The following is a 22,874-nucleotide window of genomic DNA, read 5'->3' as shown; positions in this document are numbered from 1 at the left end:
GCTACAAGAGCTTAACTAGGCTCGAGTCCGGAGGACAGAAAGAGAACAAACTAAGATGATATTTGAACTGAGGTATTACAGGGCATATACAAGGGTTTATATACTAGGAGACTATCCAAGGCTATGCACAAAGTATAAGCGAAGTTTATCACAAGTTAAACGCAAGTCGGAAATTAGCACAGGTTAACGGATCATAAAACATAGCCAGAAGTAAGGATAACTGAGATACCGGGAACAAGGAATACCAAATAAAGGAATAGGCTGTGATTAACATTATATGAACAGGAAATGAATAGGAAGCTTATTGTATCTTGGATCGGAAGCGGATCTGTATATCAGATCAGATCAGATCTAGGGTCCAAGGTCTGGATCAGAAGCGTGGGTATATGGGATATGACAAGCATAGGATGTAGCTGACTGAGCAAGGAGGCCAGGAACCACACTCCACAAAGAAAGATAGTGGGTCCACATCGAACATCGGATGTTAGCTTGCCATGAAGCATAAGCAATGTGAGCTTCATTCTCTTGCACTGCAAAATCAATTCTGGCAATGGCACATTCATCCCACCACCTTCCTTGCCAATCAAAATAGGCAAGTACACACTGCATCTCCTCCTGCACAAGATCAACTTCTTCAGCCCACCTGTTAGCACATGTGTGTGCTTTGCACCATTCCACACACATGGCTGTAAAAAGCTCTTTGTCACCCATGCTGTGGTGTTGCTTCCAAATCCAGGAAACTGAAACTAATCTTCGACCCTCTGTTTCACCTTCTCCCCCTGCCTGTGCCTCTATCATCCCTCAAATATTGTCATCATTGAGTTTCAGGAATTTGACCTATCAGATAAGCTTTGAGAGTTTAATCTGAGGGAATCTAAGGCAGCCCAAGCTGTGCAATACTTCGTAGCAGTGACATCTATCTTGAGCTGTACGGTATCGATAACTGCCCGTGATCTTGTATGTACACATTGTCCTCTAATCCAAACCCTCTTGAAGCTAGTGAGATGCTGTTTGAGTCATAGATGTTTACAGAGTTCTTGGAGAGCATCATGTGCCTGGGCACAACACAGTTTCCACTCAATGTCATAGAGGTTAATGTCACAAGTCATATCCAGATTCGCCACTGTGGAAGGCATCCATAACCTTATACAGTGGACTGGCTCTTCAGGCAGGTTGGGCATATCAGGAGTGTCACTTTGCAGGTAGGCAACACATGGCATGTACAGCATTTGTATCTGTACCCATTGTTTGATATGGTGGTACAGGCTGTTTGTTTGTTGTTGTAGTAGAGAAAGCTAATTATCCATCATGTGAGCACCAGTATTGGTACTATCTATAGCTAGGTGCTGTCTAAGAAATAAAAGATCAATGAACAGTCAGCAGCCAGCACCATGAAGCACTTACTGCAGAGATTCAAGATCAATTCTGACAGCTACTAACAAACTTGGAGATATATCTGGATACAGGGAGGTGTCGACACCATGGCTGAGCTGTTGCCCTTCGAGTTGTGAGAGTTCAAGCCTGATGGAAGCTTGTGTAGTGACTGCAACAAGAGTGTCAGACTACAATACACCACATGAACTTGAAATACATACCTGATCCCTCCAATTTGAAAGGATTTGGTTTTGATCGGTCCTGTTCCCATTCTGTGATCATGTCCTGCCAGGCTGCAAGACTGGCTGGTGGAATTGCTTCTTTGAAGTCTCAGAGGTCAAAGATATGCTGGTCATGCTCAGGAATCACCTCTTTGAGTTTCCGTAAAAGTAAAGGATCTAACGGTGACAAGTGAGTGTGAGAGAGACAAAAAGAGATGCAGTACATACCCAAATTACAAACTTTGTGCCAATTCCAATCACTGAAATGATTGTCCAGGATGTCGTGTCACGGTCCTGGGCCCATTTCTCATGTACTTGTAGCAATTAGATTGATGTTAGACCAACCTCATTTGATGGCCTTGCAATCAGTCCTTGCCATACCCTTGATGAGGTTGAGGGAATATGTGGTTTGGCAAGAAAGGATGTGTGACAGCAGATGGAATTTCAGAACTACAAATGTGAAGACTTTGTTGTTGGGCTGCAAATGGATCCTGGATGGGTACCATGACATCTGTGTCCAAAGGTGTTTGGACCATTGGCACACGATATCATAAGAGATGTTAAGCACATGAACATCACTCGCATACCGTAAAGTTGAGAAGAAAAGATAATCCATATTGACATATCTAACCAAACATCTATTAGGATTCGCACTGAGACGGAATAGGAAATGAACTTACTTTTCATCTTTCTGTAGATCACTGACTGCCAATGGACGAGTCAGGTTATGCCATGCACAAACTATGGCGCCAACACCTGTGGCTGCCATCCCATGCCCTTTTTAGTGTCAGCAAGATTGACAGCATTATGGCCTGCACAGGAATTTTTCTAAATGATACAAAATCAGCCAGTCACACATTACCAATTGACAAATGCTCATCTTTTGTAGCTGCCCACTGCAAGCATCCAGTACCTCCTTGAATCCAGTTTGTTCCATAAAATATGACCAGCCATTACTTAGACCTGGATTCACTTGGTTGGAAGACTTGTTGCAACAGCATAACCAAAAGTTTGCATCAATAGCCAAAAATAATACATACATCCACCTGGCAAAATGTAAGTATGAATGTTGAGTACATAAATAAGAACATGAAACATACTTTACATTTGGTGGAGCATTTTCCCAATCTTGTGGCAAATTTCTGCCCAGCTGAGGACAAGCTGGACAAAGTATTGCAAGCTCCCCTTCCTTCGTGCTGAGAATACCACTTGGATCATGACCACATCCAGCTTGTAGAAGAGAGGTGAGGTGACAATGTTGGCAACTCATCCTTAAGAAAGACCCATAATGGTCCTAAATATCTGTCAGTATCCCAACTACATCATAAAATTAGCTCAGTACCTTCGGTTGACATATTTCTGTATTGTCGGTCAGACATGACAGCGATTGATAGTATTTGAATACAGATCCTTTGGATTCAAAGGTATACATCTGGAAATGATCTAGAAGGTGGAAAGTAGCAGCCGTCCGTGGATGAGTAGTGGTTGCTGTTGGAAGAACTAAGAGTTCAAAGTCAATGCACGAAGCATGTAAGACTGTGAACTCTGCACTATGGGCAAGTCTATGTAAACAAATATAAACAATTCCAAGTATGATATATGTCCTCAAAGTGTCCTCAAAGTCCTCGAAGTTATCTACTAATATAGTAATGTCCTTGAAGTGTCCTTCAAGTCTTAGAAGTCTTCGAACTATCTAGTGTGAAGTCACCACACAACTAACAGTTGCTGGGTACCAGCGAGTGGGCAACAGTTGAATATCATGAGTTTGTGCTGTAGTGCAGTTACAGAAATCCAGGGTGACACTGTGTATGCCGTTGATCTCGAGTACAGGGAAATCATTATTGAATGCAGAGGCTGGATTACAACACATGACTCCAGGAGGATGGCCAAGTTGAACACGTAGGCCAAGGTCACGGAGTGAGATACATTGGAAATGGGTGCCCATCCATATCTGAGCAGAGTGAACAATGCAGACCAAAAAGACAAATATAAAAAACTTACCTCCATAACATGCAATGGTGTCACAGTGTGTTGCACAACTGTGCATCCTTGACAGTACAGCTGAAGCCCTTCACAGTCCCTACAATGGATGACAGCTTCATTTGGACATCCAGGTAAAACTTGGCATATTTGATATAACACAGTGTCTTCACATCCTTTGAGTTGGATGAACTCTCTAAGCAATGTTTCTCGCTCTGGGATCCATAGCTTCATAGGTTCGTCCTTGAACATGGTGAGCAACATACAGAGAGAGAAAAGATGACTTACCCCTGCTGTGTGTTTCCTTTTGGTTTTAATAGCCTTCATGTCTGTGGTCATATCCGCAAGGAATTCTACATAAGCTTCATCAACCATGTCAAAATTTAAAGCCTCCGTAAGTCCTGATGGGGTTGGCGCAGGTGAAACAACATGTGGCAATGATATCACTTGTGGCGTCCAAAAATATGAAGTCTTGACTGAATGTCGGACCCTTTGTGTGACATCTATAGACGTATGTGCATGAAACACGCTTCCTACTGGAGCACCATCTTGAGTGTCATCATTATGTCGGTGCTTCGCCTCAGAGCAGATCAAGCACTGTTTTCTGCAATGAACTGGTGGTCATACTTGTTGAGTTTTCAACGATAACCTTTAAACTTAGCTTTCAAGACCATTATTGCAATATTAACAGTTGGTTACCTTGATCAAAATTCAACAACATACATTCAATCACATGATATCATCAAAGCACGGTGTATTCAATCATGTGATATAATCAAAGCACAGTATAATTAAACATGCTGCCATACTAGCCCATCACTGAACAGGGTGTGGTCCAGTGCTTCTGGATCTTAGTCCATCAGAGATAGGATTTGCTCCTCAGCCGCAAGCCAGAAATATGCTGTATGAAGAAGACATGAACATTCAGTTTTAAGATATGTGGTGCACGGACCCTCTAAATTTGCAACAGATGTTGACAGAGCTTCAGTGTCATTGAGCAAAGCAGTAGCCTCTGATACTTGCTCCAGAAACTCTGATCTCACAATGCTCCACCCTCACATGTCTATATTCTGCAGAATGGCACAAACACAAGCTTGACAACCATTGTGATGGTGGCTACTACCAGTATATGTCCTGCTCAGTATCTCATCTAAGGTTTCAAAAGTGTTCAGTGTGACCTGCAATGACCTCAGTATTATACATCAGTAGAACTAGTTAACATACATCTTGGGCTCCCTGTCTCTGCCTCCATCTGCATTGTGCTTTAATGTGTTCATGACTAATATGCCTGATGAACATGTTCCTGTCCAATAGACTATGTAAAATATACAACCACTCACCGCAAGTAATGTACATACTTTGTCTGCTGGCGTGCTTCTTGTTGGTTTGGTGATGATTTGCAATGGCATCTCATGAGTATTAAGAAAGGATATATGATTGTGTGCGTGATTTGTGTAAGGAATGGGGCAAGTGTGTACTTGTTACAGTCTGAGTTGTTGACTTACATGTAGACACAGCCACAACTTCAGGACAATTATTGTCCTACACTCAACTGACTTGGATGCTCTATGTATTATGTATATACAGTCATCTAAACAGACCCAGGGCTATTGAATATTATTATTACTTGATATCTCTGAAGCAGCTAATAGTGCAACAGTCTATTAGTTGTGTGGTGACTTCACACTAGATAGGTCAAAGACTTCTAAGACTTCGAAGACTTGAAGGACACTTCAAGGACATTACTATATTAGTAGATAACTTTGAGGACTTTGAGGACACTTTGAGGACAGACCTCTAAGACACTTCGGGGACACATACCATACTAGGAATTGTTTATATTTGTTTACATAGACTCGCCCATAGTGCAGAGTTCACAAGTCTTACATGCTTCGTGCATTGACTTTGAACTCTCAGGTATAGTACTTTACTTATTTACGCAATAATATCATGTGCATTGACTTTGAACTCTCAGTTCTTCTAATAGTAACATGTAAAAGTGACACAACTTACCATGTTGGCTGCATATCAGCTCCAAAGCACTAGCGAGCTCGGACAAACTGAAAGTTTCGTTCTTTGCTAAGGTGGGAAAAACTTTCATTTTGATCAAAAAGGTGGCAGTGACAATTAGGGCAACAATGCGGAGTGGAAAAACAAGTTGGGTGGGTAAAAAAAATGCGAGTCTAGCCTGGCTATTATAAGCTTTCGGCAAACTCCAGCTCTCTCACACTCTCATTGGTCAATCTGAAGAAAATTTTCAGATTTTGTTGCTGAATGGAGTATCCGTACACCGCTCCAAGCATACTAACACTGAGTCTGATCAGAAAAACACAAGGTATGTGTCACCACATCCAGATTATGACATTTATTTAGCCTGCTGCTGGTTGATAGATGCCTGGAATGTCATGGATGACTCACGAGCAGTCTGATTTCCTAAAAAGTAAGGTGGATGGCTTTTGCCTCAGTCAGCTGCAAGGGGAAGTGGCTGCATATTGTACTAATACATACTGAGAGTGGTTTGAAAAATGGCCAAAAATAGCAGCACATTTCAAAGATGATGCTGGTATTACACTCACAGAAAGTCAATTGACGAACAAGCAGATGAAGCAGCTGGGTGTGTACACCAAACAATGGCATTCTGTATATGTCATGTTTCATTTTCATTTCAGTTCAGTTCAACTAATCATAATTGTAATAGCAAATATGTTCTTATTTGTACTGTGCATCCACAGCTTCAGGAAGGGCACGTGTCACCCAGTTTACCAAGACCATCACCAAAATGATGGGTACGACTATGAATCACACTCGAGGTCCATCAGCAGTCAAACACTTCATCCAGACAGAGTACAAGGCCAATTCTGAAGTCAAGGCCGAGATTGTGACTCAGATTAGATGCTATTCATGAGATGACTGGATGGCACAGAAGTGTCTACCTTAGGGGACCTGATCCTCGTGTGAATGGGGAGATTCGTGTCTTCAGGTATGTGCACATGGATACTTTCTGGGCTTTGTTCTAATCTAATATGGTACAGTTTCCATCATGGAAAGGGCTTTTCTGGTTTCAATTTTCACAAGACACTACCCAATCATCACAGTTGCATTGTTGAGTCATTCACTGCCTTTTTGAAAGGCGCATTCAGTAAGTAAATATTCTTCTGCCTCAGACATTGATACTGATAGTGCTACAACTGTTAATGCCTCCTATCATTTGACAGACTCAAGCATGACTCTGCCTGTGGGAGAATCATTGGTTGATGAGAGTTCAGCCAGCATCGGCCCTGATATCACAGCTGTTAATGCCTCCCATCCTTCAACAAACTCAACTGTAATTCCACCTACAAGAGAATCATCAACTTCGGCTGGCATTGGCCTCAAAATCACCGCACTAGCCACTCCACATAGTTCTACTTCTACTCTTCAAGGCCCAAGACATAATGTCAAGCTTCTAGATGAAATCCACCACACCCCATCTGTGCCATTGTTGGATCCCTTACTGTCATTGGAGCACTTGCTGTCTCTGGATCCTGAGTCGATGGATTTTTCACAGGTGGATTTGGATTCATTCAATCTACCAATGTTTCCCTCCCTACCTCCTTCACCTGTGAGTCAGGGTCTACTGATTCTTTCTGCAGCACCTGTGAATGATCAGGATTCACCCATTTCATCCTGGAATAGGGATGCAGTCCTTGGTCTCATCTCACCTCCATGCTTTTGGAGAATTGAATCTAAGAGTCCAGACAACCCTCAGCCACCTTGTGCACTTCAACCACTCTCTGCATCTGTGCCACCTTCAGTATCTATTGAGGCACCTGGGGCTTCTCACCTTCCTGCAACTCTGATGGACCCAGAGCCTCTGACATCTGCTGTTATGTCCATGGACACAATCCTCTAATGTCCACTATTACTTCCACATATTCAACACCTCTCACACCTTCTGCAGATGCTCTTGCACCCATCATTACTTCCATGGATGCAGCACCTGCTGTTCCTCAACCAGTATCTCCTTCTGACCATGCAGCATCTCCCATGCACATTTCTCTTTCAGTCACTGTGGGAACTCCTGCCCAGACAGACATAGATGGCATCATGGAGCCGCTTGATGATAATGTGATTCAGCCTTGGCATCGCAGTACGCATTCCCATGTGCCATCAACATGTTTGGATTAAGCCAACCGCATTGGTAGTGATGTGCATGTTTCAAAGAAAGGGCACAATAGCAAGGCTCGTAAGTCAACCACTTAGACAGACTCATTGTACACGTGTTCTTGTGATATCTTACTGATGTTTTGTGCTTAATTGCTTTGATTTTTGCTGTATTACTTTTGCTTTGCGACTTGTTGGCACTTCATGATACACTCATGTTCTTGTGGTATATTGCTTTTTATTTTGCTGTAATACTTTGCTTGGTGCCGTCATAAAATAATGAAATGTTACTTTGTTTTTGAACATATTCAGTGATAGTGAGACTTAGAATAAATTTTTGCTTCGCCATCCAGGCACCAAATGGTAGGGTACCAGTCAATGTATTAATACAAAAATCCACAAATACTAATAGGCTAGTGATACTTAGGTATGAGTGAGTGTATTGATATGTATTGATACAAGGAAGCATCCCCTGGAAGCCAGAAATAGGTATGAGGTACTGTATTGATACATAGAAGCATCTGGGGAAGCCAGAAATAGGAACGGGCAACTGTATTGATACAAAGAAGCCCATCCAAGAAGCATCCAGGAAAGCCAGAAATAGATACAAGTGGTTGTATTGATACATAGAAGCATCCAGGAAAGCCAGAAATAGGTATGAGCTATTGTATTGATACAAAGAAGCATGTATGAGGCTGAGGATCCCATGTATGCATACATTTGTGGGGGCTGAGGATCCTTGCTAAGTATGCATTCATGGTTTGTTACACTACCAGGGCTTGTATTAATACTTATGACAGTATAGCCTCGACTGCTAGGTGCCACCGCCTCCTTTGCTGAGCTTGGTAAAGCAGGAGGGCTCTTTGTTTGTGGACGTCAAAATCATGACGCCATTGATGGTTTTGTAGAGCCGACCAGAAGGCGATGTGCATGTTCATCCTGTCTTCTGGCCAGTCATTTTCTTTCATCAGGGTGATCATATGTGGGCTGCCTCGTTAAACTGCTCCCAGGTGAGGTTCTTGTCCTTTACTATCTGGACTTTGGGGTCTCTGGCTGCTCCTGCTGGAATCCATTTGTGGAGGCCATCAGCCATGGGGAGCATGACAAGGGCATCTTTGTCAGCCGTGAAAGCCATGTGGGAGGCCTCTTCCAATCCGCTATTAGTGAAGTAGAATAGTTCGCAGTACTTGCTAGATTTCATCTTGCAAACAGTGTATTGACAAGGGATAATGATGGGGTCAGACAGAACATTGATGTCACGGATTGGAGCATACTTAGATTTATTCTTTTTGTGCTCTTCCATTACAGCAGCTTCTTGCTCATCTAGGCAAGTTCTTTCTTTTTGAGCTTCTGCTTCATCCGCTTGTCTGTGTTCAGCTTCTGCAGCTCAAGCATCTTCTTCTAGTCTGGTTGCCCAGCAACGTTTGTCTGCATCATTCTGAACGCGCCAGAGGTTGGCTAAGAGCTCTGCTGCTAAACGGTCATCAATTGTGTCATTGATGAGTTGGGCATGAGCTTCTTCAAATTCTTCTGATTCGAAGTCTGGAAGGATTGCAAAGTTCAGACTCGGATCTTCTGCCAGGAGGGGCATTGTGATGCACGTTGTAAAGCAAGATAGAAAGAGATAGTGTAAAGAATAATAGGTATTGATAAATGACTGGAACATCGACTACTGATGTGGGTGAGGCAAAGGAGTGTTACGCCACATTGCTTACTCAAGCGTAGACTCAATTCTGTGTGCCTCGGATCATTCAGAACACCAGATGCCGTCTCCCAGCTGTTAGATTTCATTATTTACGTGTTCTATTACAGTTCTCCACTCTGGACTCAAATTGGAGTACTTCCGAAAACGAAATTGGGACGCTGAATGGATTGACGAAGCTGTAGCACCACATCTGCTTCATACTGTCGTTTCCCTGCCTCTGTGTTCGGTCTTTGGGGCACCAGCGCTGGGATTTGAGCATGTGTCATCCTCTATTCACTCATTTTTCTGATTTAGTCAGAGCCAGACTAAAGCGATGCTATTCATCAACTACTCATACAAAGCGGAAGCAGACATGACAATACGTATTATACATACGCGGGCACAATTTCAATAGCTCAACCTTGAACACCTTTGCAAGGTGGTACCTAGTGGCGACAACTAGGCGATTGGTTGGAGATCAGAAACCCGGTTAAATTCCCACTGCTGGCAAGTATTTCCTTGTGCGTGATTTTCAAGTCTCACCTTGTGAACGTTGTAAGCGAAAGGCTCTAGAAAGATCCACCGACTTACTGCACTGTTCTTTGGGTTTGGAATGGATAACACCAAGTTTCTGTTCCCGCGAGTGAAGCAAATGCTGTAAATGCGAGTGGTTAACAAAAATAGGTTGTCGAGCACTGTCGTATTCTCACTTAAAAGTATTGTCCGCCTGTCCAGAAAGATCGACGACAAACGCCTGCCTAGTATAAACGACTGGTTCTCCCGCGTTCTGCCCATGCCTGTGTCAACAAACAAGGAGTAAAAGAATGGATGCCGATCTGGCATACCTCCTTCGCGGTAGCAAAGCATCCATTTCCATTGTTGCCGCTGTTGTTGGACTGGATGCTGATAGTTTTGTTGGGGGTCCCTGGCTCATTTTGCCTCTTGATCACCCACTACGTGGGTGTGTGAGAACCGATCACAAGGTGGGTGCAAACGCGTATAGATACCTGTTGAGCTACAGTGCCATTTTTGGCGTAGCCTTGAATCTGGTTGCCTTCATTGGTGCTGTCGCCCGTCAGGTCGAGCATGAGGTTTCTGCCAGCGTTTCTGATGGTATACACTCCGTCGTTGGGGAAAGACATTGTATAAGATGTAGGTCGCTAGTGAGATGATTCGACAATAAGATGAGGAATTGAAGGAAAGGTCAGAGAACGCTGGGATTTTATACTGAGCATCGGAGGCTGTTTTTGACAGAAAACTACAAATCTGGGTGATAAGAATGAGCGCAACAATGCTTTGAATTTGTGTACCATTCTTTCCCAATACTAGCAGTGGTAGTAGAAGGTCGCCACTTATTACAGTCTGGATCCAACGGAGATGAAACATGGTGATTAGCGGTAGCGCAGAGGAGCTCGATGACGGTGTGTTGGCTCTTGGCAATGTAATCAGGCGTCGTATTTCCGATAATTTTTGCGGTCGAGTTGGTGCTTGGACGCATTCTAAACACTAATTATAGAAATTGCATGTACACTGACAGGTTGCAGCTATAGTTATATGCTTTCAGATTGTGTTTTGAAAGTGAAGACTAACTTTGTGACTTGAGGGAGTTGTGAGGGAGATGACAAAAACGCATTGGCAGTATGGCATGCGCATTGGACCTTATGGCCAGACTGGAGTTGACAACGATGACGGGATGATGACGCGGGTGTAATTTGATATACATATCTCGAGTCCTCGACCGCGCCCCCGCAAGATCATGAGGCTTTTTCGAAAGTCAGTGATTTTGGCTAGGGCCAAAATCTGGAGCAGACTGTAAGCCTGATAGTATTCAGTTAACTCCGCCTTGACTTACTGTGGTCTTCAACTTTCCTGGATCCAGACTGCTCTAGGGCTGACCATGAACGGTGACCGTGTTGTTCCCCTTCTGTGTCCCCCGCGGTAGGTTGTTGTAAGCAAACCTGGACTGACATCGACTCTGGGCCACCGGTCTCCCAGACTAGTGCCTGGGCACCTGGGTCCCTAATGTTAGGCGTCCAGACTCCAGGCTGGCCCGAGCAAAGTTTACGTGATCTTTGATATTCCCGAAAAGGCTTATACGTCACGTTACCCTCACGAGTCCAAGGCGTAGCCCCTGGTAGTGGAGCAAGTTACAGGAGGAACGCCCATATGTCGACAGGGGCGACATATAATACGGCCTCGATTCAGAGAACCACCGCTGTTGCCGCTCTCATCATCACACCAACTTTGGTCTTTGCTAAATATGGCCCTCACACAATTTCTGTACGACCCATTCACTGAATTTGATCGTCTTTTTGACGAAGCATTTACTTCACGCTTCCGGCCCGACTCCGACGAGTCTCGTCCTACAGCAATCCGTCCTAAGTGCGTGACAAGTGCCTGTACCGCAACGAAAATCTGCTTTAACATCTTTGAATACACAGGATGGATCTCGTTGAGACAAAGGATAACAAGGTCGTGGCGAGGTTCGAACTCCCTGGCATGGATCAGCGCGACGTTAGCGTTGAAGTACGTAATGACCGCCTGACTATCTCAGGCGAGAAAAAAATCCAGACTGACGAGGGTCGGTTTGCGGTTCGCGAGCGCTCTTTCGGACGCTTTGCTCGAAACCTGCAGCTCCCTGAGGGAACTAAGGTACGATCATATGTAATGATGAACGAGCTCGTCGCTAATATGCTTGTAACCAAGTCTGAACAAGTTCAGGCGCATATGGACAAGGGTGTCCTGGAGATCACCTTCCCAAAAGCACCTCCGGAGCAGGAGACCAAAACCATCACCATCGAGGCACCGCCCCCGCAGTCGGCCTCTCCTACTGAACGTAGCAAGAAATAATTCAAGTCTGGAGAAATCGAGTCTGCATGTACTTTTAGCTCTTTTTATTTGAATATTGTAGCACCTTTAGTTTACTGTGTAGGAAACGATTGTATCAATACTAGCCTTGGCATCTTTTTCTCACGGGGAGACCAAATCGTGAATTCATGAAGGAACACTTGAGCTTGTACGTGGAGATGGAGTTAGGAACAAATTTTGCTGCAAAGCTCGAGCCATTCCTTCTCATATCAAAGTCAGCCAAGGGTGCAGCAGCAGCAAAACTTATTCAGGATGCCACTTCAGCCCAAGGCGTGTTTGTCTTTGCCGAGCTCCTTGAGCTCCCTAATATTCAGGAGGTATGTCATATTCTATGGCATTTCTGGTTGCTGCTCCTTATCTGAATTTCGCGAATCAGCTGTCAAACAACGAGCACCATGCCCCTTTCTTCTCCCTTCTGCAGGTATTCTCGTATCGGACGTACAAGGATTACCTTGGTATGTGGATCGTCATCTCATATCATGACTCGTGCTGACTGTCATACAGCAAATAAGGACTCGCTGCCTCAACTGAACCAAGCTCAAATAATAAAGCTCAAGCACCTGTCTATCGTATCGCTTGCCGCTACCAGACGCGTACGTCCAGGCGTACCATAACGCTTAGTTCACTAACGCTACAGCACTATCATTACAGATTCTCCCATACTCTCTCCTCCTTCAAGAGCTGCAAATGCCCACGATCCGTGACCTTGAGGACCTCATAATCGATGCGATATATCTCGACATCCTCCGCGGGAAGCTTGACCAGAAGGAGCAGCAATTCGAGATTGAGTACACGATGGGACGAGACCTCGAGCCTGGAAAAGTAGAAGCGGTGCTTGCGGCCCTCAAGGCATGGTGTGTTATTCCAATTTTATCCCGGCTCCTTTTGTCCCGACTAACTATGATCTGTTCTAGGGCTTCGACAACCGCTTCAGTCCTCTCAGCATTGGACAATAAGCTTGCGCAGATTGCTTCTTACAGCACTGCAGTTGCAGTGGATAATGAGGAGCACGATAGGGCATATAATGCTATTCTTAAAGATGTGTCCAAGGACATGAAAAAGCGAGGGACGTTGACAGCTAGCGGGAATATCATGCGAGGTGGCATCGATTTGACAGATGCAATGGATGTGGATGAAGAGCCGAGAATGAAAGGGCGGAAGTAAGTTCTATTTTCTTCGTTTTCGGTCCATCCCAACTCTTTCCTGCTGCTACAATCTTTCCATATCCTCAAGACGTTCAACCTATTGCGTGTTGTACCGAGTACTGACGGATCTCATAGGGGCATGGCGGTGGATGCAATGATAAAGCAGCAAAGAAAACGCAACCGATTCTAATTCTAGGTCTAGATACGTACACTGTACAATCTACATCTCAACCGCATCATTCACTATTCACACTGTACAATTAAATCATACGTGCTGCACATTTACATCATCTAAGTGACACGACAAGTGAGATCAAAATATTGGTTGGACGCAAATCTGATGTCTGTTTAACTGAAGAAAATTACAGTTCTAAACATCTTATCTGTTCTACTTGATCATCATATCTCATAGTATGGACAGAAAAACATCACTCCATGCTGCCGACCTGCCCCTGGTGCTCTGTCCGACCTCTCGCCTTCAGTTCCGCCTGCCGTTGCTCCACCTCATCTTGCACGCGTTCGATTGACTTGAAATATTTGACTGTTTTGACATGCAGCTCTGAGTTATATTTCCGAAGTTTGTGTTTCATTCAGAATGAGGTGATGAGAAGTAAGGGATGACAGGACGGCATCCGTGTGTCAGCCGAAGGCCCTATTTTATCCGAACGACACCACGCACCAGCTGTAGCATCTTCATCAACTACAATTAACGCCCAAGGATGGAGTTGCAGCGCCGAGAGAGTCCACTGTCACCTCAACGTGAGTTTGTGTAATATACTAGACAACGGCCTACTCACAAGGTGGTTTACGCCGTCCTCTGTAAACGATGATAAAGTTGAAATCAGATAGCCAATGAACGAGCCCGAAGATAGCCTCAACGTATGACTCACCGATAGCCTTGCTAAGAGCTAAGCTCTTTCTCTGGCCCGTGACCACAACCACGACTTCCCTTGATTCAAGCACTGTGGCAACACCGACTGTAAGGGCCATACGGGGGACAGCAGCAATGTTGTTGTTAAAAAAGCGGGCGTTGGCGAGGATGGTGTCATAAGCGAGTGTCTTGATGCGGGTACGGGAGGCGAGGGACGAGCCTTTGACAGAAACAAGCATTATTCAGGTCAATGAACATTACAAAAGGGAGAACAATCATACAAGCCACGAGGAGGGACAACAGGGGCGAAATGGGTTAAAGAACGGGACATACCAGGCTCGTTGAATGCGATATGACCATCCTCGCCGATACCACCCAGGAAGAGTTCGATACCTCCACACTGCTTGATGCGGGACTCGTATGTGTTGCATTCCGCGACCAAGTCTTCGGCGTTTCCATCCAGTAAATTGACTTGGGAAGGGGGAATATCGACTATGTTTATGAAATTAGTACAGTATTCTTCAGCAAGGGTGACTGGACTAGACGGACTATGGGAGAAAAACTCGCGGAACATGAATGTATGGTAGGACTCTGGGTGGTCGCGAGGAATGCCGACATACTCGTCCATGTTGAAAGTGATGACGTGCTTGAACCTGGGGTCATGAGTGGATAAACACAACTTAAAGTGCTTTTCAGCGCTCACGATAAGCTGCCCTGCTTGACTTTGTTGATGAGGGCTTTGTAAGTTGGAATAGGAGAGGAGCCGGTTGGGAGACCGAGCACGAAAGGTTTGTCGGCGGTGGGTGCGAAGTCATTAATGCTAGGGGATAGTAATGAGGCACAGGCAAGGAAATATGGATGAGTCTACTACCGTTTGGCAATGTAGTTGGCGACATAGTCACCGACAGCAGCAGGGTCGTCGCGGATGATAAGACCTACAGAGACGTAAGCACATGGAACATGAATAGAAGGGAACGTGAGCGGACGCATAGCGGCAATCTACAGTAAGTACTTGATGGGAGACAAGAGTGTCTATGGATTCCAGCTTCAAGGAATGAGGCCTTAAGTATTACATGGACCCATGTTCCGAAGATTAGGTGGAAGCGCTGCCTTCGCATCCACTAGCATATGGCAGGCTGGCAGTGTCTTGGCCATGTGCTCAAACAATAATAACACATGACATGAGTCCTAATCGCCATTAAGGATCATCCCACCTTGTCAATTCTTCGTTTGGATCCTATCCCAAGTCTTCTGAACGTTAACCTTGTCAGCCAATACTCAAAGCAAGTGCGCGCACGTTTAAGCAGATTCCAAATTGTGCATTTGATAGTCATTGTCACTTTCATTGGAACAGGCAGTGCCACGTTTATCAAGAGAAATAAATATTACATGGTAGCCGCGATCAGGGAGTTTCTACAGATCAAGCACAGAAAATGACCATGTCTCTGACGTCGAGGCAAATCTTGCGACAACAAGCGCAGTCACTATCGATGACAGCAAGTTGACCTGTGGGACAGGTCAACATCAAGACAGGGGAGGATAATATTAGATTACCTGATTGTTTGTCAATAAATTGAGTCCGCTGATAACTTTCACAGTGTCTTTCCGTCCGCGTTCAGGTTCTGCTTTGTGACCAGTAAGAATAATCCTTTTTTCAACCGAATAACGTGTGCGCTGTAGGGTCGCTCCCAGGAACGAATCCAGCTAGTGTATCGCATCAATATAAGGCATAATTGTGACACAAGTTGAAACCTACCATGCTCCCGCCAGCACCTGCTACACCACCCCAGAATACGAGTGACGGAAGAATAACCATCCAATTGCTCCTGCAGTGTGCATTTTCTACGATGATTGAAATTAACATTGTTACACCCATGGACAGACCGCCGAATAAACTGGCAAGTGTCCCGCCGAGTGAGATACCACCGTTTGTGCCGGGTGGAACAGTTTTCAGCGTCGTGATAAGAATTGGCGGGTGGGAAGAGAGGATACCGAGTTCTGACGCGAGAGTATCCCCCAGGCAGCAGGCAAAGTGGCTGGCGGTGAGGTATTTATAAACTAATGAACAAGATACCAATCAAGTAGAAGCCGGAGCTTACCCAAGCGCCAGAAACATCAGCGCGCGACTCAATCCACTTGACACCGTTGCGTCCAGTGGGCACCACCGACCATCTCCGTATGGCACACTCTCCAATAATGGGGAGCCCGAGCGAATGTAAGAGTTGAATAGTAGACTCCACGGCAACATGTCAGGTGCAAAGGCAAGACACCATATTCCACTCGCAAGTAACGCGGTGAATGAGTTGCAGAGAACTTGGGCGCCAGATCGGTAGCCAGCGTCTTGATAGTCATCTTCAAGCTGAGCCTTTCGTTTCTTGCCATCTAATCAGTGATTACAATACATACCAATGTCGTTCATCGGGTTGACACTTACATTTGGTGGCTCTGGAGCCGATCAAGTAGAACACGATGAGAGTGACCCCAATGGCCCGCACAGGCGTTGCAAGAATGCTGAAGCCAACCACGAAGGCAGTCGCTGCACCAGAGAAAGAGAGTGATCGTGAGCGCAATCCATGTACACTGAGCAGAGTGGAAATAATTAACGGTATTAAGGGGATGTGGGCCATGATGGTCAAGAAGCGAGGACTCGTCTGAGCAGTTCAAGAGCACACCACACGGTATTCCCATTACATAAAAACCTTACGTTCACTTTGATCGCTATTCGTACCTTGTCACATTATGGTATGTAGTGATGAACGATAGATTCATGGTAAGTTCTGTGCGATTTCAATCAATGAAGAGCTTGGGATACATAAAAGACATAATGGATATTTGGTAAAGGCGCACAATTTAGAAGCAAAAGACATAAAAGGCAGATAAGTGCCAATTTTGATAACTGAACATATATCATGGCATGAAGATGGTAAGAGGCTTGAACATGTAACCAGATTTCTGGAGGTCAAAAATAAGGGTGTTTGAAGAAAAATAGAGCATGAATCCATTCATGACATGAAAGCTTCTTGGTCTAGCACCAAGCCAGAAACCAAGCTCGAGGCATTGGATATCACAGAGCCTAGATTCTGATTGTATACTCAGCCAGAAATGTGTCACCTATGCAATGGCAGGGGCGGCAGACACTCCGTTCACCTGGCTGAGCGCAGCGTCCGCCTTTTGAAGATCGTGCTCGCTAAGACTCTTGAATGCACCACCGCCAGGCGTGCTTGCCCCAGACATCACAGATGACGCACGCGAGCGAACTTTCATGACAAGTGGGCTGGGTGAAGGAACATGTAAGCAGAATACTAGTAGGTAAGAGAAAACTCACAAGGGATAGCCATCCTCTTCATCTTCCCCTGTACGCGACCAATGGCCCCGGTAATCGCTGGTTTCCAGGCGTTGCATCTATAACACAATAAGTCCTCAACTTGCCTCATGACAAAAGATAGCTACCTCCTCTGTAAGTGTTCCAAGGTCACCTGGTGTTGCGAGTCCTGAAATTCTGAGCCTCGGACTGGCTTGGACGGAAACAGGGAATTCTCCAAAGCCCCATTCAACTTCTTCCCCATTGTCCTCGTCAAGGCCAATGAATGCATCGGGGTACGCTCTCCGAAGCGCAAGCATCCGCGCCTTCTCATACTCAAGGCCCATATTCTTCCAATCCAGAAGTGGCGAGAGTCGCTCGACGCGGTTTCGCTGGTTGATCCGCTGGCGCCGTGTTTTCTTGACAAACTCGAACATCGAGTTCGTGAGCGCGTTAACGCTTTCATCAATGGAGGTGGTGCGTCTGTCGATGATGTAGATACCCTCTTCAGAGGGATTGTGAATCGAATCCTCCATGAAGCACCCGAATCCGGATAGGTTTGTTGTTACACTAGGGATGCCCATCTACTCGAATGAGCTCGAATTGCATGATAAAATGAATACCCAACGTACCACTGTGCACTCCGCGGGGGTGTATCCCCATGGTTCGTAGTAACTTGGAAATACACCCAGATGGCAACCTCGCACGAATTCCTCATAATCAAGACCCAGTATTGGGTTATTTGAGTTCAGAAATTCAGGATGAAAGATGACCTTAACGCGGTCCCCCGGTGTGTTGAAAAGACGTACGCGACGTAGCTGATTGAGGATCGGGTCATTCGAGTCGTCTGCCATATTGTGTGTAACGATCGGAGGAAGAGTGTGTCGCTTGAGCGCGAAAATACGACGTTTCAATAGGACTTGGTCTTCTGTGCTTAAAAGGTCCTCTGGCGCGACCTCTGAGCGACCCTCACCGTGGAACCGCGCGGCGTGTTCGAACAGTCGTGCGCCAACACGGGCCTGTACTTCGGTGACGGTATCGCGCAGCTGCTTCATGACCGCCTGGCCCTTGAGGGCCTCAACAGTATAACTATTGGTAGCAGCGGGCATGATGATGAACGCAACGACTGTTATCTTGCTCTGACTCTGCTGTAGGCGGTGATTGAGACGAGCAAGGGACTCGATGAACATATCGACACCCTTGTTACGGTACTCATACCGACCAGCTGTGAACATCTAGTGGAGGTGATTAATTAGAGAAATACAGAGGAATGGCACGACGTACATAAATGGTGTTTTCAAGATCGAAATCATAGTGACCGTAGAAATGCCCACGAATGAACTCATTGATTTTCTCCTTGGAAGTCGCGTGAAGATTCTGGAACTCATGCATTGCCTGGAACTTGACCACGTTCAAGCCATTTGGAAGGACACCATCCGGTTTTCTCTTCAAAAGATGCTCACTCTCCCATGCAGTAATTCCGCTGACAGTTGTGAAGACATCCGCGCAGTGTGCAGCAGCACGTTCGATGCAGTAGCGGTGATATATCCCACGCTTGCCTGCCTCGTGGTCAACGTCAAAGTAGGAAAGGTTATTGTAGAAGTCGACGCTTCCAGCGCAGAGATAGCGGCCGAGCAAGGTTGCGTGTGTTGTAAAAACGGTGGTAACATCAATGTGGCGTTTTCTGGCGAGGGGGATGGCAAGTCCTGCCTGCCATTCGTGGAAGTGGGCGACTACAGCTGTATGAGCTTTGTGTGCAACATACTGAGCATCGATAAGCAGGCAATATATTGATTGGAGTATATGAATCGCGTACCTCACCGAGAAACCATGCTACGAGATAACCAAACACGATGGTCTCGTTTGTCTCGTGATCATTGGGGGGAGATGGGATGCCTGCAAGATTCCAAAGATCGGCCTTCCATTCGTCAAGACGGTGATATTGGCTGCCCGTATCGAAGAGTAGGACACGGGGAGCACCCTCTATGAGCCATCGGCCATAAAGACATTTCACACCCTGTGCTCTCATGGACTGAAGTGTTGCGACTAGAGCAGGATCAGTGGGCTCTTGCGCTTCAACCTCCATAGGAGCCGTCTTATAAATGAGGGGACCAATGAGGGTGTAACGATCACCGTACGTCTGCATGGTCACGGGGACCTTGGTCTTGATGACCGTGTATATGCCTCCAACTTTGTTGGCAACCTCCCAAGCACACTCGAAAAGGATTGGGTTCTGGACATCACGCTTCAAGGGTTCGTCAGGCGTGGCGATGGTAAGCGATTTGGAATCCATGGCATCTGCGAAGATGGAGCTGGCCATGTTATTGGGTGATTCCAAAGTTGAAGCTACTCTTATAGGCCTCTGACCTCATACCCACGTGACCGATATCAGTGGAGTCTTGGCAGGTTTAGAGATGATCTTGACCAAAATTTAGATATTTGACCAAGAGACGCGCCGTATATCCGTACTCTGCTACCATGTCCAGCTCATTCGATCTCCATGTTCAGACAACTATCTCACCTCATAATGGACAGGCATACCACGTAGAAACATATCCTGTTTCTAGTGATTTAGATCGTACTCTCGAAAGTGCAGCACAGTCTCAGAAAGAGTGGATCAAGACTACTCTAGAAGAACGTATCGCGAAAGGTCGCAAATTCATTGTCCGTGCACTCTTGATAACTCTACTCGCAGAGCTAGATCATTACTCTAGGAGAAATTTTCTGCTCTTACAAATCGAGAAGCACCAGCAACATATGATCACGGTCCTTTTGGACATCATAACCTTGCTGAAGAGCTATGCAATCAGATGGGCAGGTGCATGCCTTTACGCGTAAAATATCGCGAATGTACTGATTCTGGACGCACATAGGCCTGTCGATCAGTGTTGGGGGGAGTTTAAAGGATTTCTACAGCGTGCAACCTACATGGTCGACATCGCTGAATCGTGTCTCTCAGACATAACCTTTTCAGAAAATCAACCTGGCTTCAATCGCTCAATAAAGCGCGTTCCCCTCGGTGTCGTTTTCGTCATCGCTCCATGGAAGTCAGTATATTCGATCTTGAAGGCACTAGAGACTCATCTGTTCCAGTTACCCGTATCTTGTCATGATCAATTCTGTGCTTCCAGCGCTCGTCGCCGGAAATGCCGTTATTTTAAAGCCTTCTCCCCAAACGCCTCTTACAGCCGTGCGATTCAAGGAAGCTTTGAATAACGCTGGATTTCCGACCGATCTCATACAAGTCGTGCATCTCTCGCCGTCGCTTACTCGATATGTCGTGCAGCATAAGCTAGTTGATTTTGTCGTGTTTACGGGCAGCGTGGCAGGAGGGAAAGCTATTGAAACAGCAGCCGTTGCTGCTGATGGATTCAAGGGCGTTGGTTTGGAGGTGCCGTATTTATTCATCGCAAGTACCAAGTCACTAAATCAAAGTCTAGCTCGGAGGAAAAGATCCAGCATATGTTCGTGCGGATGCAGACCTGAAAGATGCAGTGATACAGCTAGTCGATGGTAAGTAAGAAAGACATACAATTATGCTACTTTTTCACCGATATACGTAGGTGCAATGTACAACGCTGGGCAGAGTTGTTGTGCAGTTGAAGTAAGAAACATTACTTTCAATGTTGAATTATAACTTACCTCAGCTGAACAGCGGATCTACGTTCACGAGTCAGTGTATGACGATTTCGTAAATGAATATGTCAAAGAAACCAAGGCATGTCGTGACCCCTATGGAATATCTTCATATGGTTTGAACGTAAATCTAGAAACTCATACTGGGGGATCCCACGAACAAGCAAACGACCATCGGTCCGGTAATTAGTATTGCTAGTGCAGAGAGGATTCGCCAGCAGGTGTTCAGCGCAGGCAAGTGTTCCACAAATCGTACTGCCGCTGGCTGATCATATCGCAGTGCAAACGGGTGCGAAAGCACTAATACCCGAAAACTTGTATCCAAAGGCAGAACCGTGAGTCAACGTCTGTATGACAGAAATTGGTATTCAGAATCTCCAGAGGTACTGCATTTGTTGCTCCCCAAGTCCTGGTCGATGTGAATCACAGTAAGCTTGTTATATCCGCGTCCTTCGATACTGTCCTGAATTCCGACAATAGCGATGGACGTCATGAAGGTCAATCCTTTCTCCATTATGCACAGTCATGTCTGATTTAATACAGGAAGAGACATTCGGACCCATCATTGGCATCCAGAAGGTAATTCGCTCAGTGTTTTCTTTAAGGCTAGGCTATAAGCTTTGGCAGGTTTCATCTGACGCAGAAGCCATTGAGCTCATGAACGACTCGGAATATGGTCTCACAGCTTCCATCTGGACCAATTCATTGGATAACTTCAACACCCTCACAAACCAAGTGCAAGCTGGGACAATCTTTCTCAATAGGTGTGGTTTCTGTATCCAGATTGATTACTGGTAACCCAGACTGATTCCCATGCTTCAAGATGCGACTCGCTCGACCCAGCTTTGGCCTGGACGGGGATAAAGAACAGTGGGCGTGGCATCAGTCTGAGCAAATTCGGTGCGTTCCCATTGACACAGCTAACACTGAGGCCACTAATACAACCACAGGATATGATCAACTGACAAGGGCTAAATCTATCAATATGCGGATAAATATAGCATGATTGGATTGGGGGATAATGGTGATTCAACATTATGATAGTGCGCTGTCAAGATAGGTTTCTTGTATAACGAGAAGTAGCATATGATACGGAAGTCGTGTGAATATCTCAATTCCTGAATCAATTGTGTTACGTGCACCTGTAGGCAAGCATGGTTAGTTATGATCAACGCATACGATAGGTGCAAAAAATGTGGATCAGGACCCTCAAGCGTAAATAGAGGGCCAGGGAAATTATCTCCAACGTGCGGACACTCGGTCTGGTGCACAGCAATATATCATCACAACAAAAAGTTGACAAAAAAAAGGTATAAAATCTAGATCTCACCTGTGAGCTTAGCCAAGAAGTATGAGACAAGAAACTAAAAGCCATACTAAACGGTGAGCTGACAATTTTTATGCAGTTGCTGACGTAATATATTCGCACGCAAGTTTATCGCGCACCGGGGACCCACACTAGATGGCCACGTGGGCTCGTATCTCAACCATTTCGTGTTTTCACTGTAGCACACGCAATTCTACATAGAATCCTTATGTATGTCACACATAGGTTCTCCCCAGCATAATACACATTGTCATATTTTTTTGTAAAAAAAAATCCGAGTGATTCTCGTGCCAGGGTTCAGTTTATAGTGCTGGAGGCTAGTTT

At 45.4% G+C, this 22,874-nt stretch overlaps 11 protein-coding genes across 11 annotated transcripts; 4 read left to right on the top strand and 7 right to left on the bottom strand.

The window, feature by feature from the left end:
- Positions 1 to 1,295: 1,295 nt before the first annotated feature.
- On the bottom strand, positions 1,296 to 1,656 carry EDB93DRAFT_1255418 (uncharacterized protein; the record flags this gene model as incomplete). The annotated part of the gene is made up of 3 exons (XM_041453779.1): positions 1,296 to 1,350; positions 1,405 to 1,543; positions 1,596 to 1,656. The coding sequence occupies 3 exons, from the start codon at positions 1,654 to 1,656 to the stop codon at positions 1,296 to 1,298; spliced, it is 255 nt and encodes an 84-aa protein (XP_041302570.1).
- A 1,269-nt stretch (positions 1,657 to 2,925) lies between these two features.
- On the bottom strand, positions 2,926 to 3,809 carry EDB93DRAFT_1094236 (uncharacterized protein; the record flags this gene model as incomplete). The annotated part of the gene is made up of 3 exons (XM_041446579.1): positions 2,926 to 3,083; positions 3,312 to 3,546; positions 3,597 to 3,809. The coding sequence occupies 3 exons, from the start codon at positions 3,807 to 3,809 to the stop codon at positions 2,926 to 2,928; spliced, it is 606 nt and encodes a 201-aa protein (XP_041302569.1).
- Positions 3,810 to 6,481: 2,672 nt separating this feature from the next.
- Positions 6,482 to 7,467, top strand: EDB93DRAFT_1255417 (uncharacterized protein; the record flags this gene model as incomplete). Its single annotated transcript, XM_041453778.1, has 3 exons — positions 6,482 to 6,555; positions 6,608 to 6,714; positions 6,791 to 7,467. 3 exons carry the CDS (start codon positions 6,482 to 6,484, stop codon positions 7,465 to 7,467), a joined length of 858 nt encoding a protein of 285 aa, XP_041302568.1.
- Positions 7,468 to 8,617: 1,150 nt separating this feature from the next.
- On the bottom strand, positions 8,618 to 9,309 carry EDB93DRAFT_1311330 (uncharacterized protein; the record flags this gene model as incomplete). Its single annotated transcript, XM_041454832.1, has 2 exons — positions 8,618 to 9,098; positions 9,141 to 9,309. 2 exons carry the CDS (start codon positions 9,307 to 9,309, stop codon positions 8,695 to 8,697), a joined length of 573 nt encoding a protein of 190 aa, XP_041302567.1. The 3' UTR covers positions 8,618 to 8,694.
- Positions 9,310 to 9,715: 406 nt separating this feature from the next.
- On the bottom strand, positions 9,716 to 10,544 carry EDB93DRAFT_1331809 (uncharacterized protein; the record flags this gene model as incomplete). Its single annotated transcript, XM_041455224.1, has 5 exons — positions 9,716 to 9,945; positions 9,994 to 10,057; positions 10,113 to 10,189; positions 10,248 to 10,355; positions 10,410 to 10,544. 5 exons carry the CDS (start codon positions 10,542 to 10,544, stop codon positions 9,862 to 9,864), a joined length of 468 nt encoding a protein of 155 aa, XP_041302566.1. The 3' UTR covers positions 9,716 to 9,861.
- A 982-nt stretch (positions 10,545 to 11,526) lies between these two features.
- On the top strand, positions 11,527 to 12,371 carry EDB93DRAFT_1177663 (HSP20-like chaperone). The gene is made up of 3 exons (XM_041450568.1): positions 11,527 to 11,784; positions 11,844 to 12,054; positions 12,109 to 12,371. The coding sequence occupies exons 1-3, from the start codon at positions 11,663 to 11,665 to the stop codon at positions 12,250 to 12,252; spliced, it is 477 nt and encodes a 158-aa protein (XP_041302565.1). The 5' UTR covers positions 11,527 to 11,662; the 3' UTR covers positions 12,253 to 12,371.
- Positions 12,372 to 12,421: 50 nt separating this feature from the next.
- On the top strand, positions 12,422 to 13,706 carry EDB93DRAFT_1177660 (uncharacterized protein). The gene is made up of 6 exons (XM_041450567.1): positions 12,422 to 12,587; positions 12,647 to 12,725; positions 12,775 to 12,863; positions 12,922 to 13,124; positions 13,185 to 13,430; positions 13,551 to 13,706. The coding sequence occupies exons 1-6, from the start codon at positions 12,429 to 12,431 to the stop codon at positions 13,603 to 13,605; spliced, it is 831 nt and encodes a 276-aa protein (XP_041302564.1). The 5' UTR covers positions 12,422 to 12,428; the 3' UTR covers positions 13,606 to 13,706.
- EDB93DRAFT_1177656 (glucosamine-6-phosphate isomerase) lies at positions 13,707 to 15,494 on the bottom strand. Its single transcript, XM_041450566.1, has 9 exons — positions 15,273 to 15,494; positions 15,158 to 15,221; positions 14,990 to 15,106; positions 14,836 to 14,939; positions 14,620 to 14,778; positions 14,306 to 14,506; positions 14,213 to 14,232; positions 14,095 to 14,161; positions 13,707 to 13,974 (listed from the first exon to the last, which is right to left on the bottom strand). The coding sequence occupies exons 1-9, from the start codon at positions 15,274 to 15,276 to the stop codon at positions 13,844 to 13,846; spliced, it is 867 nt and encodes a 288-aa protein (XP_041302563.1). The 5' UTR covers positions 15,277 to 15,494; the 3' UTR covers positions 13,707 to 13,843.
- A 205-nt stretch (positions 15,495 to 15,699) lies between these two features.
- EDB93DRAFT_1255411 (integral membrane protein DUF92-domain-containing protein) lies at positions 15,700 to 16,913 on the bottom strand (the record flags this gene model as incomplete). The annotated part of the gene is made up of 5 exons (XM_041453777.1): positions 15,700 to 15,792; positions 15,841 to 15,990; positions 16,043 to 16,322; positions 16,386 to 16,668; positions 16,721 to 16,913. The coding sequence occupies 5 exons, from the start codon at positions 16,911 to 16,913 to the stop codon at positions 15,700 to 15,702; spliced, it is 999 nt and encodes a 332-aa protein (XP_041302562.1).
- Positions 16,914 to 17,397: 484 nt separating this feature from the next.
- On the bottom strand, positions 17,398 to 19,880 carry EDB93DRAFT_1094237 (glycosyltransferase family 3 protein; the record flags this gene model as incomplete). Its single annotated transcript, XM_041446580.1, has 6 exons — positions 17,398 to 17,560; positions 17,612 to 17,688; positions 17,737 to 18,171; positions 18,220 to 18,822; positions 18,872 to 19,351; positions 19,404 to 19,880. 6 exons carry the CDS (start codon positions 19,878 to 19,880, stop codon positions 17,398 to 17,400), a joined length of 2,235 nt encoding a protein of 744 aa, XP_041302561.1.
- A 120-nt stretch (positions 19,881 to 20,000) lies between these two features.
- EDB93DRAFT_1177631 (Aldehyde/histidinol dehydrogenase) lies at positions 20,001 to 22,593 on the top strand. The gene is made up of 15 exons (XM_041450565.1): positions 20,001 to 20,251; positions 20,302 to 20,405; positions 20,461 to 20,634; positions 20,681 to 20,978; positions 21,028 to 21,100; positions 21,151 to 21,191; positions 21,243 to 21,305; positions 21,358 to 21,457; positions 21,504 to 21,558; positions 21,605 to 21,651; positions 21,704 to 21,720; positions 21,767 to 21,802; positions 21,851 to 21,987; positions 22,047 to 22,362; positions 22,551 to 22,593. Exons 1-14 carry the CDS (start codon positions 20,066 to 20,068, stop codon positions 22,186 to 22,188), a joined length of 1,473 nt encoding a protein of 490 aa, XP_041302560.1. The 5' UTR covers positions 20,001 to 20,065; the 3' UTR covers positions 22,189 to 22,362; positions 22,551 to 22,593.
- Positions 22,594 to 22,874: the final 281 nt, after the last annotated feature.

This window comes from Suillus bovinus (genome assembly GCF_016758785.1).
Source record: "Suillus bovinus strain UH-Sbo-P2 chromosome Unknown EDB93scaffold_92, whole genome shotgun sequence".
NCBI lineage: Eukaryota > Fungi > Basidiomycota > Agaricomycetes > Boletales > Suillaceae > Suillus > Suillus bovinus.
The sequence above is the reverse complement of the archived record's forward strand: the minus strand, read 5'-3'. Positions and strand labels throughout refer to the sequence as shown.

Coding starts and splice junctions, on each gene's coding strand:
- EDB93DRAFT_1177663 (XM_041450568.1), top strand. CDS start 11,663: ATGGCCCTCACACAATTTCTGTACGACCCATTCACTGAATTTGATCGT. Junction 11,785..11,843: donor CCTACAGCAATCCGTCCTAA/GTGCGTGACAAG, acceptor TTGAATACACAG/GATGGATCTCGTTGAGACAA. Junction 12,055..12,108: donor AGCTCCCTGAGGGAACTAAG/GTACGATCATAT, acceptor CTTGTAACCAAG/TCTGAACAAGTTCAGGCGCA.
- EDB93DRAFT_1177660 (XM_041450567.1), top strand. CDS start 12,429: ATGGAGTTAGGAACAAATTTTGCTGCAAAGCTCGAGCCATTCCTTCTC. Junction 12,588..12,646: donor AGCTCCCTAATATTCAGGAG/GTATGTCATATT, acceptor TTCGCGAATCAG/CTGTCAAACAACGAGCACCA. Junction 12,864..12,921: donor CGCTTGCCGCTACCAGACGC/GTACGTCCAGGC, acceptor CTATCATTACAG/ATTCTCCCATACTCTCTCCT.
- EDB93DRAFT_1177656 (XM_041450566.1), bottom strand. Junction 14,162..14,212: donor AGGACGGCGTAAACCACCTT/GTGAGTAGGCCG, acceptor TTGAGGTGACAG/TGGACTCTCTCGGCGCTGCA. Junction 13,975..14,094: donor TGATGAAGATGCTACAGCTG/GTGCGTGGTGTC, acceptor AATATAACTCAG/AGCTGCATGTCAAAACAGTC.
- EDB93DRAFT_1177631 (XM_041450565.1), top strand. CDS start 20,066: ATGTCCAGCTCATTCGATCTCCATGTTCAGACAACTATCTCACCTCAT. Junction 20,635..20,680: donor TTCGTCATCGCTCCATGGAA/GTCAGTATATTC, acceptor CATCTGTTCCAG/TTACCCGTATCTTGTCATGA. Junction 20,979..21,027: donor TCAAGGGCGTTGGTTTGGAG/GTGCCGTATTTA, acceptor ATCAAAGTCTAG/CTCGGAGGAAAAGATCCAGC.